Source organism: Serinus canaria, chromosome 2 (genome assembly GCF_022539315.1).
Source record: "Serinus canaria isolate serCan28SL12 chromosome 2, serCan2020, whole genome shotgun sequence".
Lineage (NCBI taxonomy): Eukaryota > Metazoa > Chordata > Aves > Passeriformes > Fringillidae > Serinus > Serinus canaria.
The window spans coordinates 41,811,109-41,827,081 of record NC_066315.1 but is presented as its reverse complement, the minus strand read 5'-3'; the positions used below and the strand labels follow the sequence as shown (position 1 = coordinate 41,827,081).

General features: G+C 43.7%; 1 protein-coding gene across 1 annotated transcript in view; it reads left to right on the top strand.

The window, feature by feature from the left end:
* Positions 1-15,725, top strand: part of TRIM71 (tripartite motif containing 71) — a 55,652-nt gene extending 39,927 nt beyond the window's left edge. The window contains exons 2-4 of the mRNA XM_050971628.1: positions 1,188-1,355; positions 10,793-10,927; positions 13,043-15,725. Coding sequence (XP_050827585.1) covers positions 1,188-1,355; positions 10,793-10,927; positions 13,043-14,494 — 1,755 coding nt within the window. The 3' untranslated portion in view covers positions 14,495-15,725. The remainder of the gene's footprint in view (positions 1-1,187; positions 1,356-10,792; positions 10,928-13,042) is intronic.
* Positions 15,726-15,973: the final 248 nt, after the last annotated feature.

The window sequence follows — 15,973 nt, the reverse complement described above, 5'->3', positions numbered from 1 at the left end:
TTAGCTGGAGTCGGGAGTGGCTGGATGACAGCTGGGAGAAGACAGGCATATCTACCACTTGTCCAATCTTTGTTCTGCTCTTGCTCCTCTCTGTGAGGTAGGCTTCAAATATCTGGTGATGGAAAAGTTGTTCATAGCATGAATCCTTGTGCCACTGTACTATTCCATGGTAATACAGATTTTCTGTTATTACACTCTAGGAAAATAGTCTGTGTAGTTAAGAGCAAAACTTGAATACAGGACTTTCTTGTGTTGGAGTGTCGCACTCCTTCATTTGCATCTTTGGAAACAAAAACTTAAAAGCTGATTTCTGCTTCCCTCTAAGAAGGCAGGCTTCTATGGAAGTTGCTATTTCTGTGTGCTACTTCCCTCTGCTGGATGGAATGGGAGCAGCTACGGCTGATGAATGCATCCAGCTTTCTAGGCTAACATCTCGGTCGAAGTTGTGATTTGAATATAGGGTTTGGGAGTGCTTTGTGAACAGAACCGGATTTAGTGGTTACCCACAGGTCACCGGAGCATTCAAACGCTCTGATGGGTGGATAAAGTTCCAGTCTTGTTTTCCAACTCAAGCATCTTGAAGTATCACTAACTTAGAAAACGGCTGTCATAGCAAAGGATTTTTGCTTTGTTGATGGAAGTGGCAGGGGGGAGTTTTGCCCAATATTGTTGCTGTCCTGAACATAAGGGATTTGCATATTTTGAAAAGAGAGGATGGTTCTTGGCATGCATGGTTGGTTTTCCCCTTGTGAGCAGTGGGTGTGCTGCTGTTGCAGCTCTCCAGTGTATTGATTATTGAATGGCCTCTTAAGAGAATTTGGTGTTTGTATTCTCAGGAAAAGTCTTCACCTGAAACTTGCCACAGATGCCATCTCCAGTCCGTAAGTGTTGGCAGATGGCTTCCGCTCTTAAGAGGAGCTGATGTGGACACTCTTCCTAGTATTGTATTGCAAAGAAAACAATGACACTTCCATCTAACTGTTAGGGCATGATTTGGAGTTTACTGGGAAGGATAGCTCTTCCTCTGTGGAGAAACTATTGTGAAGTCTTTGCCTGTTGCTGCTGCCTCTAACCATCTCCTTTATAGTTGAGCTTTTGGATTTTTTTTTTTTTTTAACACATCCTGGCTGTGTCTTCTTTTCATTTCTTCTTTATGTAGTGAGAATTTTTTTCCCCTCTTCTTCCAGGTACTGCATTTCTACTGTGATACCTGTTCTGTCCCCATATGTCGGGAATGTACCATGGGACGACATGTGGGTCACAGCTTTATCTACCTCCAAGACGCCCTACAGGACTCCAGGACTCTCACCATTCAGCTCCTGGCAGATGCTCAGCAAGGACGACAGGCTATTCAAGTAAGATACTCCCAACTTGAGTACTTTATTTCCCCCTCCTTCTTCTCCCCCCTCTCCCACCCAGCTTGTCTGTTACAGGGCAAGGTGTCAAGGCAGAAAGCTCTCTGCTTCTGCTGTCAGTCTTCTCACCCCTTCTGTTTTCTCAGATCTCTGACAGAAGTGGCGGTGGAGCTGAAAATAAAGTGCTGTTATATGAGTTTTGCATTCTTGCAGCATAATCCTGTCATGTAAATCACAATATATATGAAACTCTGTACAAGTGCACTGGAGTGTGAAGCGTTTCAAGAAAGCTCAGATCTTACGTGGCACTGCCAAACCTGGTTTTGTTTTTACAAATCAGACTTTCTTTGAGCATCTTCCTGCCTGTATGGCTTCTAGCACTCTGCCTACCTTTGACTCTTGTTATGGCTTCAGTGTTGCCACCAAATACAAAATACTGATCAGCTGCTGGATTAGTGTGAAATTCCTTAACCTGCCTGTGCAGAGGGTCTAGAGCTGTCTCCATGTGAGGATTGCTCTGCACACATAGAGGCACACTCTGCCTATTATTGTGCTCTTCTACCTCAGCTGTGTTTTATAGTGCAAGTACAAATACCTGGCAAGGGCTGGAAAGAAGGTAGCACAGTGCTTCAGACTAGAGAATGAGTTTTCATAGGGAATTAAACTGCAGTGATATGTAAATAATTACATTTGCTGAGTAATACCCTGTGGTAGGCTTGATATTATATTAGTAGTAGTTTTGTCTATGGGGAGACTTTGTATGGGAAGTGGGAAGCTTCACTCCACCTCTGCTGCCATGTAGTTTTGTTAGTGTCATGTCCTAAATTTGAGTTGGACACAAAACACTACATGCTTTAACTATTAAGATTTTTTTTTTTTTGAGTAAACTTTTGTAGAATGTCATGGATGGGGAGAGAGATAACTTACTTTCTGGATTGGGTGGGCTTTCCTGGCACATGCAAGGTACAAGCAATAATTAAAATAACCCAAAGCTCATTGTCCTCCCTCTGATGCTTGTTTGTAGTAAATTAAGGAATTAAGCTCGTTCTGTGAGACAAGAGCAACCAATTAGTCTCTCATTAAGTCTTTGCACTAGTGGAATGATAATAGTTTATGTTGGTAAAGATAATAATCAGTTGTTGACATTTTCCTTCAGCTTCTGGTGTTAGCTTGTTACACTGGCACAGTAAACAACAAGTTTTGGAGCTGGATGGCTAAATTTAAACTCCAGCTTCAGGCAGAATCCTGGAAAACGTAGCATCTTCCAAGATCTGTTTTAAACTGGGTTATAAAGCTCTTTAGCAGTATCCATCCTGAAATGCTTTACACATCCCCAAAATGACAAGAAGGAAGGAATTATACTATTTTAAAGACCATCACTGAATTTCTTCAGGCTGTCCTAGACAAGGGCTTGCCTGTTAGTAATTAAATCACTGCTTTTGACCTCCAGGGCTCTTAATCATCTAACTGGTACAGCTAAATCATCTAAGGACTGTGTTTTGGAGTAGAGACTAGCAGGAGATCATGGAGCACCACTCTGCTACTGTTACATAAATGCTTTTGTGCCCGAGTTTACTTTGCTCATTCCTCCCTTATCTTTTTCTGCCTTTTATGCTGAAGGCTCCTGCTGTTGTGGTGGGCTGATTGTTGCTTGGTGGTGCAGGTAAAAGTTTCTTGGTACTGGCTGTGCTCATGTGACTTGAACAAGCAACTCTACTGAACTTAGCTCATGCAGCTTTGCCCAGGTCTGGATACAGCCCATCCAGGTTAAGAGGCTGTCTTGGAAATATTAGCTGAGCAGCTTTGTGTAAAGATCTGTAAAATGAACCATGTTCTCAAGAGCTGAGTTGCTCATTAGTTTAGTGGGGTTTTTAATCTGGACCACTGCACAAGGGTAATGAGCAAACAGATCAGTGATTAAATTAATAGAGTAGAAATCTGCATGTGCAGGAATGGGAAAATTGTTCAGCCCAAGCCAGCTACTCCTGAAGCAACATCAGCAGCAACCAGAAGAGCACGTGATGCTGTTAAAAGCAGAGGTGCTCAACTCAAAGTTTTCATGGAGCAGAGCTCTCCTTATTCTTGGGACAACATGGCTGTGAAGCTGTGTGTTTATCCTAGGGAGGAGACAGCGTGTCAGCATGAATTCAAAACAAACTCTAAAATAAGTAGTCTCTAAATTAAAATAAATTGGCTTGAGCGGTTTTCTTAAAAGTATGGAAATAGTCAACAGAGAATTAAATGCCAGTACAAGCTGTAATATGAGGGACACAAGACTAGAGCTCTGAGAGGCTTGAAAAGTAATATGTTGTAGTAACACTTCTTAGTGGGACTGATACACACTGCTGTGCCATAAACTCTTTCTTAATAGGCTCTGAAAGTGATAGCTCCCCTGGCAGGAGATGTTGAGGATGGATGAGGAGGGGTAGTTGAGGGTAAATGGGAAAAGGTGGAGTTTGAAGGGTGGCGTTGCAGGAGGGAGGAAATCAAGCCATGAGTCAACTGGCTGGAGAGTATCTGGTTAAGCAAAGTTGAAGGCTTTTAGGAAGAAATGTTTATTTAAGCTCTTCCTGTGGCTTTGGAGGAAAGATTGTTTTTCAGACTTAAAAAAAAAGCTGTGAGTTGGGATACATTTCAACCTCTTGATCCACTGAAGCCTGATGTAGCCTGTCACTCCAGAAGAGTCCAAACCTAAACCTCACTTTTCAAGGAAGTGGAAGTCCTCTGTAAGAAAGAGCAAGAAGCTTGTTTTTTTTTTTTTTTTTTTTTCCCTCAGTGATATTTCTGCAGCAGTGGAAAGCCTTTCCATGCTTCCTTGTGCTATGATGGTCCTGGGCTGCATTCCTAAGCCAGTCTCTAACTTGAGAACTTGTGCCTGTGTGATGAACTGACCCAGCTGAAAGGGTAGCTTTTCTGTGGGTTTGCTTTTTGGCTGGGTCAGCCCCCTGGCTGGTTCACTGCAGTGCTGCAAGGACTGTTGATGGTGCCAGGGAATGAAGCAGCAACATCCAACTGGGTTGCTGGTAGGACTCTTTTCTTATTTCAGCAGAAAGCTATACTCCTAGCTGGGATACTTTTCCAGCCTTTTCAGAGACTCAGATTGGTTCACAGGGTGATATGGAAGCCAAAGTTGACGCTGGATAAATGGTGTGGGAGGAATCAGGACTGCTGCCTTTCTATATGTGGGGAGCGTGTCCCACTGCCTGGTTTTACCTCACGAAAGTGCACACTTAGCTGTCTTCTTTCAGAATTTTTTCCAAGGACTAGGTCACAAACTGAACGTAAATCTGTTATGGTGAAAGATAGATGGCTTCTTCAAAATGTCACCTTCCTAAAATACATCTATACGTGTGTAACTGTATATATATGTATGGATGTATGCATGTAATCTAATGCACTTGCGTAACAGTAAAGCACTGAGTGCTCATGTTCATTTAGGGTCAATTTCCAGGTGAACATGTCAAAATGCATTTTAATCTGTTCATCTCAGATGTCTTAAAAAAGTGTGTTTATTGGAAAACAAACCAAATTCTTTCGTAGCTGAGCCTGTAATTGTTTTTGCAGGGGTGCTTGACCACACAAGTTTCTTGCTGCCCGGTGAGACTGGTCATGTGCAGAACATAGCAGGAGCTGCTCTCTTATCTGTTGTGAAAGGCTTGGGAGCTTCCCTCCCAGTTTGTGGGGGAAGTGGTATGATCTAGATTAACACCTTTACAGGGGGTGAGGGGGTACTGTAAGAAACTCGGCTGGCCAGAGGAGGAAGCTGATCTGTTGCCTTGAGCCTCTGTCCTTGGGTGGGAGCTTCCCGGTGGGTTGCCATATGGATCTGTGCTGCTGGGAGGTTGATACCTGAGAAGGATGGCACTGCTGTGCTGCAAGGGATCTTTTTGGGGTTGTCACATTCAGTTAGCTCAGGCAGCCTCGTGCGTGGCTTTGAAGTCAGGCTTGCAGGTTTGAGAATCTGAAATGAAGCTTTGTCAACAAAATGGAGTCAATTGTGCTTTTCTAAAGCTGGGATTTATATCAAGAGGCTGAATTTCTTTGTACTTTCAGTCACTGTTCTGTGTGGTATTTCAGTGAGTTGCTCAGTGCAGCATATGAGCAGATGGTTGCCGGGGAAGATGGATTTGACATGTGTCACTGTCCAAACTACTGTTCTGCCTAAAATAGTAGGCAAAAAGTCTGTTCTTGCAGCACAAACCAAAATGATTGTTTAGTTGTATCTGGCATGAGTTAACCTGGCCTCCAGCCCCCCCTCCTTCTTTTAAATTACTCTTTGTGAGGAACTTCTAGTGAGGATGTTGTAGTGTTTTACACACATTAGACTGAAACCTTTAAATTGGTCCAGCTACTGCCATTTGTGCTACAGCTGCACCAGTACTACTGCAAATCCTGGCACCTTTCACTGCAATTATGTAGGATCTTCCAGTTAATTTTTCTAGTGTAAGAACATCAGGAGGTTTGTACCCAGTTCTTGATGCTGGAGAAAGCCATCTGTTATATCCTGGTTGTTTTATCCTGCATTGGCACAGTGATAAGTAACTGGGAAAGTTCAGTGAAACAAGCCCACTGGATCTTTTTGTGCCTTAAGGAACAAACAAACCACTTATGGCTGGAACACCTTCCATTTGGTGGAAGAGGGCTAACTTGAGACATACCAAAAAGTTTCCTTCAGGATTTTTTGTAGTTAATGTACATTTAAAATCCAGAAAGGAGTTTGTCAGAGAAGAAGCATCTCAGCTGTTTGTTCCCCTCTGATTAGGGTTAACTTTGTCTCAAATTCCTTAATGGTTAAACTGCAAACCCTCCATATGGAGATAGGAAAGTGTACATTTAATATTCTTTATTCAATACCTGTGGTCCATTCACCCCTCAAATACTGAAGAATTCCTCAGTAGAACCAAAATTTGTTTTTGAATTTGAATTTTTTGTCCAGACATTTGCAACTTCATTCGAAAGCTTGAGATTGGGAAACTTAAGTGTTGGAATTAGTGGCTGAAAAATTATAGCTCCCTCCCATCTTTGGATGGAGGGAATAAAAAAATCCTAGGGACTTTTTCAAATATGTTCATGCAAGCCAGCATTGCTGAGTTGCAGTACAGTTACCATCTGCAGCCTTTCTGTATCTCACAGTGCTGCCACTCTGGTGTGTTGTGCTGCAGTTTGTCCAGCTGGATAAATTCCTGGACTAAATTGGTGTGATCTAGGATCATGGCTCAGCACCTGCATCACCCTGCTGTTTCAGAGACCTGAGGCAGCCTCTTCAAATGACTGTGTGCTGGGTGGGCATAACTGTGGACATACTGATTTAGTTTGAGTGTCAGACAGCAGAAACCACTCAGCGAGGGCGTCAGCACCTCTGTCGTAGCTCTTCAGAGCACAAGCTTTGTAACAGTTTTTCTTTCTCCTGGAGCATTTTATGCTTCTGATCATATTTTGTTTTTTTCATTTAACAAAGCAGCACTAGTGAAAACTTGGAAGTCTAGAACATTAAATATCCTTTAGGCATATTTAGGTAAAAATGAAATAATATAATTTTTTTTTTTTTTTTTTTTTTTTTTTTTTTTTTTTTTTTTTTTTTTTGTAACTTGAGGCTCTGGTTCCTACTGTTCAACAGAAGACAGGAAATAAAAAAAATTACTGAATGTTGCCATTCTACAAAATGGCAAGTCTTGATTTGGGCACCTCTGTAGTCAGCACAGGCATCCAGAAGCATGGCCAAGTTCTATAATGCTGCCCTGCTACTTCTGGCTCTTGCAGTTGGTTTCTTCATAGGTTCATGTTGTGCCATCAGTTGCCATAGCCACTGGAGCAAGATCATCACTAGTCTTTCCCTCAGGTGGTGAAATGCAGATAAAGGGGAGCTCACCTAAAGAGGAGTCCACCTAAAGGGAGCTTGTGAAGGACACCCACGTTCTGATACAACTTTGCCCTTCAGCTTTTACTCAGAACTGAAACGTGCTGTTAGCAGTAGCTAGTGATGGATGTCTGCTTTGCTGTCCTTTGTGCAAACAAATTTGTCTGCCTCACTGGGAGCTCTGCGTGCAGTGTCCTTGTGTGGTGGCCCCCTGGAACATGTCACCTGCACAAGGACTGCTGCTACTTCAATTTGCTCTTGAGGAATTGGAAGTACCAGTTTCAACCCTAAAGTTTACAGATACACTGCAAAGGAGTGCTTTTCTTGTTTTTGCTTGTTTTTAACAAACCCAAGGCGCTGGTGACATCTCTAATAGAATGGGGAGTGGTGTTGGCCATCTTTAGAGCCCTGAGAAGCCAGAGGTGGAGAGGTGCAGCTGGAAATAGATCATTTACTTTATTGGCCAGCAGCAGGAAACAAAACAGTTGTTTTCCATCTCACATTCAGTAACCCAGCACAATTATTAGATAAACACAAACGTTGTCTTCTCCCTCCCAAGAGTGTGAACTGATTGACCATCTAATTCACTAGCGCTGGAAAAACTGACATACCACGAGGGGAGAGCACGATAAAAGCTATTTTTCTTTACAATGATTTGTTGTTAAGAAGATTGTATGGTGTCTGACCAGAGCAAGAAGCACTGCTGCTTAACATGCTTCCTAAAAAGCTGACCTCTCCAACACAAGTTCAGCACAGAAGATGCCTGCAGAACAGCAGGAGTGACTTTTCATAGCAGAACTCTGACACCTTACAGCAATCAAAGTGAAGAAGGGATTTCCATGTGAAGAAGACTCCCAAAAGTTGTCCTTAATGCTCTTGGCTTTTGCTTCAGATATAGATAACTTGCTGGTCAGCCTTCCTAGGCTCTTCTAGCTTATTTAGGCAGAGTGAATTTTACCAAAACGTCACCAATATCCTGGATGATATTAGAATCTTAGCATTTTGGGCATCCCCCACTGATCTGAGCTGTTCATACTTGGGCAAGTAAAAATAAATCCAGATGATGACCTGAGTAGTTGGTAGACAACTGGTTGGTGCATCACTGGTTCCTACAGCTGAAAGATCCCAGCATCCACAGGGAATCGCTGCTGCTCCTGCTATGATAGAGTTCTTGAAAGGTGGACTCTGGTTTTAATGGGGATTAATGAGGGAAGTTGGGATTGCTCTTATCCCTAAAGTATAGGAATATATGCATCCCTATGCAAATATATAGATCATAGTTCTAAATGGGTACTGAGTACAAAAAGCAAAAATAAGTAAATCAAGATTTTTATGCTTTCACAGACATGATTGTTAAAATTGGAATATGAGTGGATAGTTTCCATGACACTTTTCAAAGGGGTACCTCTTTCTCTTTGCAAGAGCAGGAAGGTGTTTTGCTGTATTTGATGGGAATCCATGTCTGTTTTGGGAAGAAATGCATGCTTTTTCCCTGCTGTAGGGCAGCTTCTGTGTCTGAATGGCAAAGAGGTGATAGAGGCACAGTATTCTTATGTGTGACCTCTTCTAGCTGGGTCTGAGGCCTGCTGGCTTTTATGAAGTCTTAACCCATGTCCAGTTGTGGCTTCATGTCTACTTTGCTAACTGTGATGAGATTTTCATTTTTTGTCGAATTTGCCTGCCACAAGCTTTGTGAGAGGGCAGGGCAGGGCAGGACTGGACTCCAGTGGGACTGGGATATATAGGCTGTGTGAGTTTGGAGGCATTCCCTGTTAAAACTGTAGTGAAGGTGGCTCTGGGAGTTCATGGAGGAGGAAGAGCTGAAAGACCTGTTCTTCTTACTGAGCCCTGGGCTGCAGGCTGGCTGTCAAGTAGCACTCCTGTTTTCCCCTGACAGTTTGCAGGAAAATTATTTGGGGTAAAGATAGAAATGTTGTCTTGTCTGATTTTGTCAGAGTTGTCTTCAACTTGTCTCCAGAGAGACCTGGCCAAGTTAAAGTTAGTCTTCCCTTTCAGAAAAGGATCTCTTATGTGACCTGGAAGAATAAGTCTAGTTCAGACTAGGTGCCTTAAAATAACTTACCTAGAATGAAAATGTCCAAGTAATGCTATATTTTAAGGTTTTATGTTTTAGCATTCCAGTTGTTGGCATAAACTAGATGCTGCTGAATGGACAGCTCAGAAATACTAACAACCACTTAGTGAAATATGACAGTGTGGATGCTGGATCACACTGGATAGTTCATAGATTGTTGGAACAGATTCTTAGATTGGTACATCCTCATAAGTACAGTTAAAATGAGGGCATCTTCCTGAAGGTTCTGAGTGTATGGTAAAGCCTTTAAATTCCTTTTTAGCTGATTTCAGTGGGCCTGCATTTCTGAGGAAAAAGAAGTGCTTCCTAATATTCAGAGGGAACCTCTGTCTCAGTGTGTGCCCATTGCCTCTGGTCCTGTCACAGGGCACCTCTGGAAAGAGCCTGGCTCTGCCCTCTCAGTGCCCTCCCTTCCAGTGCCTGTAAACTTGGAAGAACCCCCCCCTTTTTAGGCTGAATAACTTCACAGGCCATCATCTTGTTCTAGAATTTTGTAATTAATAAGTTACTCTCTTTTCAACCTCTCAGAGGGTCACAGCTTCATCTTCTGGTTCATTGTGTGACGAAGGTGTTGAAAAGTTGTTAGCCATTGCTATCGAACCTGTTCCACTGGGAATTGTGATCCTTCAGATTTGCCTGGTCTTTGTTTTTATGCCTCTTCCTGTAATAATTTGTGAAACTTGGGAGTAGTTTAGGACAGATTTTTTGAGGAAACTATTTTTAATTTTGGGGTTGGGGTGGGGGGGGTGGGAAGAGACATGCTTCTTCTGGGTCCATTCTGCAGAATACTACTACAGAATATTCTTAAAATATTTACATTGCAAGGTTATATTAGAAATCATTTGAATATTAGAAATAATTCACACCTCTACCCAAGGTGTGAAGAACTATATGAATCCTTTTTACTGATAACCATTTGTTCTTTCTTTTTTCTTTTTAAATTTATTATCTCCATACTCTTTTAGGGGTGTTTCTGTGCAGCTCAAATGCATAGACACCATAGTCTGTTCCCTACAGTGTCATTTTTTTACTGGAAGCAGACCCATCACACAACAACAGTATGAACCATTTCGAGGGGTAGAAAAGCTGGGTTCTCTGCATGGAAGAAAACATGAGTGTGAATTTCTGTGCAAGTCTCTTGTTCACCTCATAAGCTGCTCGCTGCAGTTGCACAGGGAGTTTAGTGCTGTGGTGTTGGTGCAAGGCACAATGAAGGTGCAAACTCCAAGTGACAGATAAATTTAAACTATCCTGTCAGTTTTTAGGCTGCAGTGTATGGAATGGGTGCAGAAGGCCTAGTAAGAAACTTAGGGTTTTCACTTTATGCCTTTACCTGAAGACAAGTAATTTCACACGTAATGTGAATGTAAAATTAAATGTAATTACGTTTACATGTAATGTAAAATGTAAGCAGGAGTCCTCTGGTGTATTTTTATTTGGTTTGGTCAAGCCCTAAGTGTGTGTGTGTGTCTTTTTTCTCCCCAGCTGAGTATTGAGCAGGCCCAGGCTGTGGCAGAGCAGGTCGAGATGAAAGCGAAGGTGGTGCAGTCTGAAGTCAAAGTAGTGACCACTAGACACAAGAAGGCCTTGGAAGAGCGGGAGTGTGAGCTGCTCTGGAAGGTATGCACCCTTACATTAGTGGTTTGTACTGCTGACAAGTGCTTTTCAAACTGAAAAATGGCTCAAACTACTACACAGCCAGATTCTGATATCCAAGGGAAAGCTGCAGGTTTCCCTAACCGGAGCCACCGGTGGGGCTTTTGCTGCTGGATCCTGGCAGCAGCCCAGCCCCACTCGCAGGCTGGGCACTCCCCCTGCTGGCTCAGCAGCTGCCCCGAGAGGAGATCCCCTCTGAACAATGTCTTCAAAATGCCTGCTCTAGGATTAGGTAGACAGTATAATTGGTTTTCCAATCCACTCCTCATAAAGGACAGGAGCAAAGCGGTATATCCTGTCCTGTCCTCTTTTTTGTTTGTTAGAAAGGCTGGTAGAAATTCTGTGAGACCAACTTTCACTGTCCCCATCCTTAAAAACCTTTACTGTCAATCAAGATAGCATCCTCCCTCTAATCATGTTTTTTGAACTAGTATAAGAAAAGAGTATCTGCACAATTCTGAGCTGGTGGGCTCATTTCAGCTCAACAATGCATGCGTGGTATTTTGAGAGGAGGAAAGGAAGCAACAGGCAAGTTTCTTATTCCAGAAAAGTAATTCAGTGGTCATGGTCCCCTGCAAGAGAAACTTTGTTTTCTTTTGTAAGTGTCAATAACAAGATTAAAATTGCACTTCAGATAGTTAGTGTACTTTGAATGCTGCTTTTTTGAGAGTTTGGATTTGGATTTTCTCTGTTAACCTCTTGCAGGAAGCTTGGCAGCTTTGTCTTTTAAGGTGTTCCTAGTACAGGAGGAGTAGGATCTGTGCCTAAGCTCTTTTTATCCTGCTGTGCTGTACAAATGCACTTTGTTGGAATATCTGCACAGAGAGAAAGTTCTCTTCAAGCTGAAAAACGTTATTTTAAGAAGGAAACATGGTGGTGGTAAATGATTTTTAGCAAAACAAACTGAGTGTGTCAAGCCTGCTAATAAACAATTTTGTATGCCAGGGCTGAGTATGGATTTAGCCAAGACCTAAGATCAGTAATGTGTCTTGGATAAATTACTGATTGGAAGAAGTATCTCCAAATTTTTTTTACAGCTTGGTAAAACCTACATACCTCAACTTACAGCATGTTTGTCCCTGTGTTATCTAGTCAGTGTTTAACCAAGGAGTCTTCAGACATTGAGTCTTCCTTCACTCAGATGCATTCCAGATACTGTTCTGAGGCCAAGCAAGTATTCAGACATCAGGAAATGTACTTCTGCAACAATAAAACAAAGACACGTTACATTAGCTTTATGCAGCAGGTGTCTTTGCCAGATGGTCCAAAGTGGTTTTTCACAAGTAAGGGTAGACACAGGCTTATATAGATGAGTTACAAAACAGGCATTTTTGCACCAACTTCAGTCTCTCAAGCAGGGACTGGCAGCAAGCTTCTGTGTTATTTGAAGTGACATTCACAAAACATCCTGTTTTAAAGCACGAGCCCAGCATGACTGCCAATATTTACAAGAAAATATTAAAATAATTGGACCCTAAAAATCCCTGGAGATAAATGTCTGGTGTTATCCAGTCACACAAAAAAAAAAAAACAGTTCTGGCAGGCAGGGGAATGACAGGAGCCCATGTGCATTGGCTGGTGCCGACTCCCAGCTCAGTGGAGCTCACCTTCTGAAATTGGTCTCAGTTCTGGTTCGTGAAGCGTCAGCCTCTGTTCTTCTGAGAGGCTGCAATAACTTCTGTCCTGCCCGGGGGCTGAATGAGATGTGCCTTTGGATGATCTGTCATGTACCTTGCAACTAGAAAACAGAATAGCATTTGAGGAAGCAAATAATTACTAGTAAGCAAGTGATTCGCTCTCAAGTGTCACTCTGATGCAGCAGATCTACAGAGCAGGAATGTATGGTGTTGTCCGGAGGCTGGGAGAGACTAATAATCCTAAATTTGGATAAGTAATTTGTTTTCCTTTTTTCTTCTTGTCTACATTGGGATTTTTAGAGGTTTGTTCCACAGCTGTGTGTCAGCATGCTATAGCAACTGTCCAACTGGCTTTTGTGTAGAAGGGAGACTGAAGAAAATCTGTGTTGTGGTCTGTCTGTCCTGATGTAAGTGCGCTTTTCTCTCCCCCATTTCCCACAAGGTGGAAAAGATTCGCCAGGTCAAGGCCAAGTCCCTCTACTTGCAAGTTGAAAAGTTACGCCAGAACCTGAACAAGCTGGATAACACCATCAGTGCTGTTCAGCAGGTCCTGGAGGAGGGTCGTACCATGGATATTCTTCTGGCTCGGGACCGCATGCTGGCTCAGGTGCAGGAGCTGAAGAACGTCAGAGGCCTTCTCCAGCCGCAGGAAGACGACAGGATCATGTTCACCCCCCCTGACCAGGCGCTGTATATGGCCATCAAATCAATGGGCTTTGTCAGCAGTGGGGCTTTTGCCCCCCTGACCAAAGCCACGGGGGAAGGTCTCAAGCGTGCTCTGCAGGGCAAGGTGGCCTCGTTCACCGTGATCGGCTACGACCACGACGGGGAGCCTCGCCTTTCGGGGGGCGACATGATCTCTGCAGTGGTCATGGGCCCGGATGGAAACCTTTTTGGGGCAGACGTCAGCGATCAGCAGAACGGGACCTACCTGGTCAGCTACCGTCCCCAGCTGGAGGGAGAGCACCTGGTGTCGGTGATGATGTGCAACCAACACATTGAGAACAGCCCCTTCAAGGTGATGGTGAAGTCCGGGCGCAGCTACATCGGCATCGGGCTGCCGGGGCTGTCCTTCGGCAGCGAGGGAGACAGCGACGGCAAGCTCTGCCGCCCCTGGGGGGTCAGCGTCGACAAGGAAGGCTTCATCATCGTGGCCGACCGCAGCAACAACCGCATCCAGGTGTTCAAGCCATGCGGGACCTTCCATCACAAGTTTGGCACGCTGGGCTCCCGGCCGGGCCAGTTCGATCGCCCCGCCGGCGTGGCCTGCGACGTTTCGCGCAGGATCGTCGTGGCCGACAAGGACAATCATCGCATCCAGATCTTCACGTTCGAGGGGCAGTTCATTCTGAAGTTCGGGGAGAAAGGAACGAAGAACGGGCAGTTCAATTACCCGTGGGACGTGGCCGTCAACGCGGAGGGCAAGATCCTGGTCTCCGACACGAGGAACCATCGCGTTCAGCTGTTCGGGCCCGACGGCGTGTTCCTTAACAAGTACGGCTTCGAAGGGGTACTCTGGAAGCACTTTGATTCCCCCAGAGGTGTGACGTTCAATCACGAGGGCCACTTGGTAGTGACGGACTTCAACAACCATCGCCTCTTGGTCATCCATCCGGACTGCCAGTCGGCGCGCTTCCTGGGCTCCGAGGGCACCGGCAATGGGCAGTTCCTGCGCCCGCAGGGGGTGGCGGTGGATCAGGAAGGGCGCATCATCGTGGCCGACTCCAGGAACCACCGGGTGCAGATATTCGAGTCCAATGGTAGCTTTTTATGCAAGTTCGGCACTCAGGGAAGCGGCTTTGGTCAGATGGACCGTCCTTCAGGTATAGCTGTCACCCCTGATGGCATGATTGTCGTGGTCGACTTTGGAAACAATCGAATTCTCGTCTTCTAATCTGTGTTTGAATGAGGAAGAAACTGTCTCAGGGAAATTCTTCTAAGAGAAAATGAAAAAATACAACGTTAATTCAAACCTACCTCATCTTTAATTTTTTTACAGATGAATGTACTTACCTTTTCTGCAGGGAGTGAGCCTGTAAAATTGAATTCTATCTACCTCATTGTCCTCCCTTCCCTCCCCGATTTCTCGCCCCCTCCCCGTCCCCACATACTCATAGTTCAGAACATTTTACCTCTTTCCCCCCGATGGGGTTTCATGCACAAACAAGAATTGCTGTGCACATTAGGTGGTTTGTGTGGTGAGTTCTGTTAGACTGAGCCAAGAAAGGCGCTATGTAACTTTTTAAATGGAGAAAATGGTAGTAGGTGTTTGTAGAAAAATTTGTGTTCTTGACCATTCTGCAGTTCTGTGGGTGGGGACATGGGAGGGAGGGACGTTTGTTGTTGTTGTTGGTTTTGTTGGGTTTTTTTTTTTTTCATTGCTGCTGCAGCAGAGAACTTTTTCCTGTTCTCCTTTTTATACCTCAGTGTGTTTGATTTACTGGTGAGCACAGCATCTTGTTCCCAGACGACTTTGAACATTTTATGAAAGTGAGTGAGATTCACTCGCCAGGAAGAGCAAGTTTGCATCTTTTTTGGCATTTCTGTGTATTTTTTTACTGAAACACAGTAATTTAACAGCACAAAGTGAAGCTGATGAAAATGCACAAAAATTCTTTAAGTTTAAACCAAATTGTTCATTTTAGTGGCTTAGTGTGGTCATTGTAAAGTCTAGATAAAAAGCAAGGCTTCCTTTAGTGTATCCTGTCATTGAGAATTTCATTTTTACCTCTTTTCACCTGAAAGCTAAATTTGTTTGAAAAGAGTTACTGTTTCTTTTCATTAATGCCCCTAATCTAGGTAACAGAAGAGGTTAGGAGGAGCATTGAAACAGGGAAAATCAAACCCTTTTGATTTACTTTCTTGTGAAATGACTTAGCATTTTTTGCCCCTTCCCATAGAGAAACCTTAAGGGAATAACGTTTGAATTTGTTAGAAGTGGTACCTTTTTCCAAAAGTAAGAAATAAGCACAGCTTTGGAGATTCAGGGTTTGATTTGGAGAAGTCAGCAGTTGTTTTGCTTTGTTTTGGGGTTTTTTACTCAGAGAGGATTGCAATAACTCTATCACAGATTAATTTTTTTTTTTTCCGTCTTCTGGCTTCCCCAGAGAGCTGTACTGAAGATTTTGGGAATAGCTACTGTAGCTTTTAGGGTGGGTGGGGTGGGCCTGGAGCTCCCTGCTGCAGGATCTCTGGCTACAGATCCAAGTGAAGAGTTACCAGTACCAGCTAAAGGCAAACTGCATCAAGGTGAAACTTTGCTGCTTTTTTACCCCGGGCAGTACCAAAGACTTCGGTGTAAAATTATTGTATATGGTCCTTAAAGGCTTGGAGGCAGGGGGAAGTTTGCCCTTTCGGGGATATAGAAACTCAT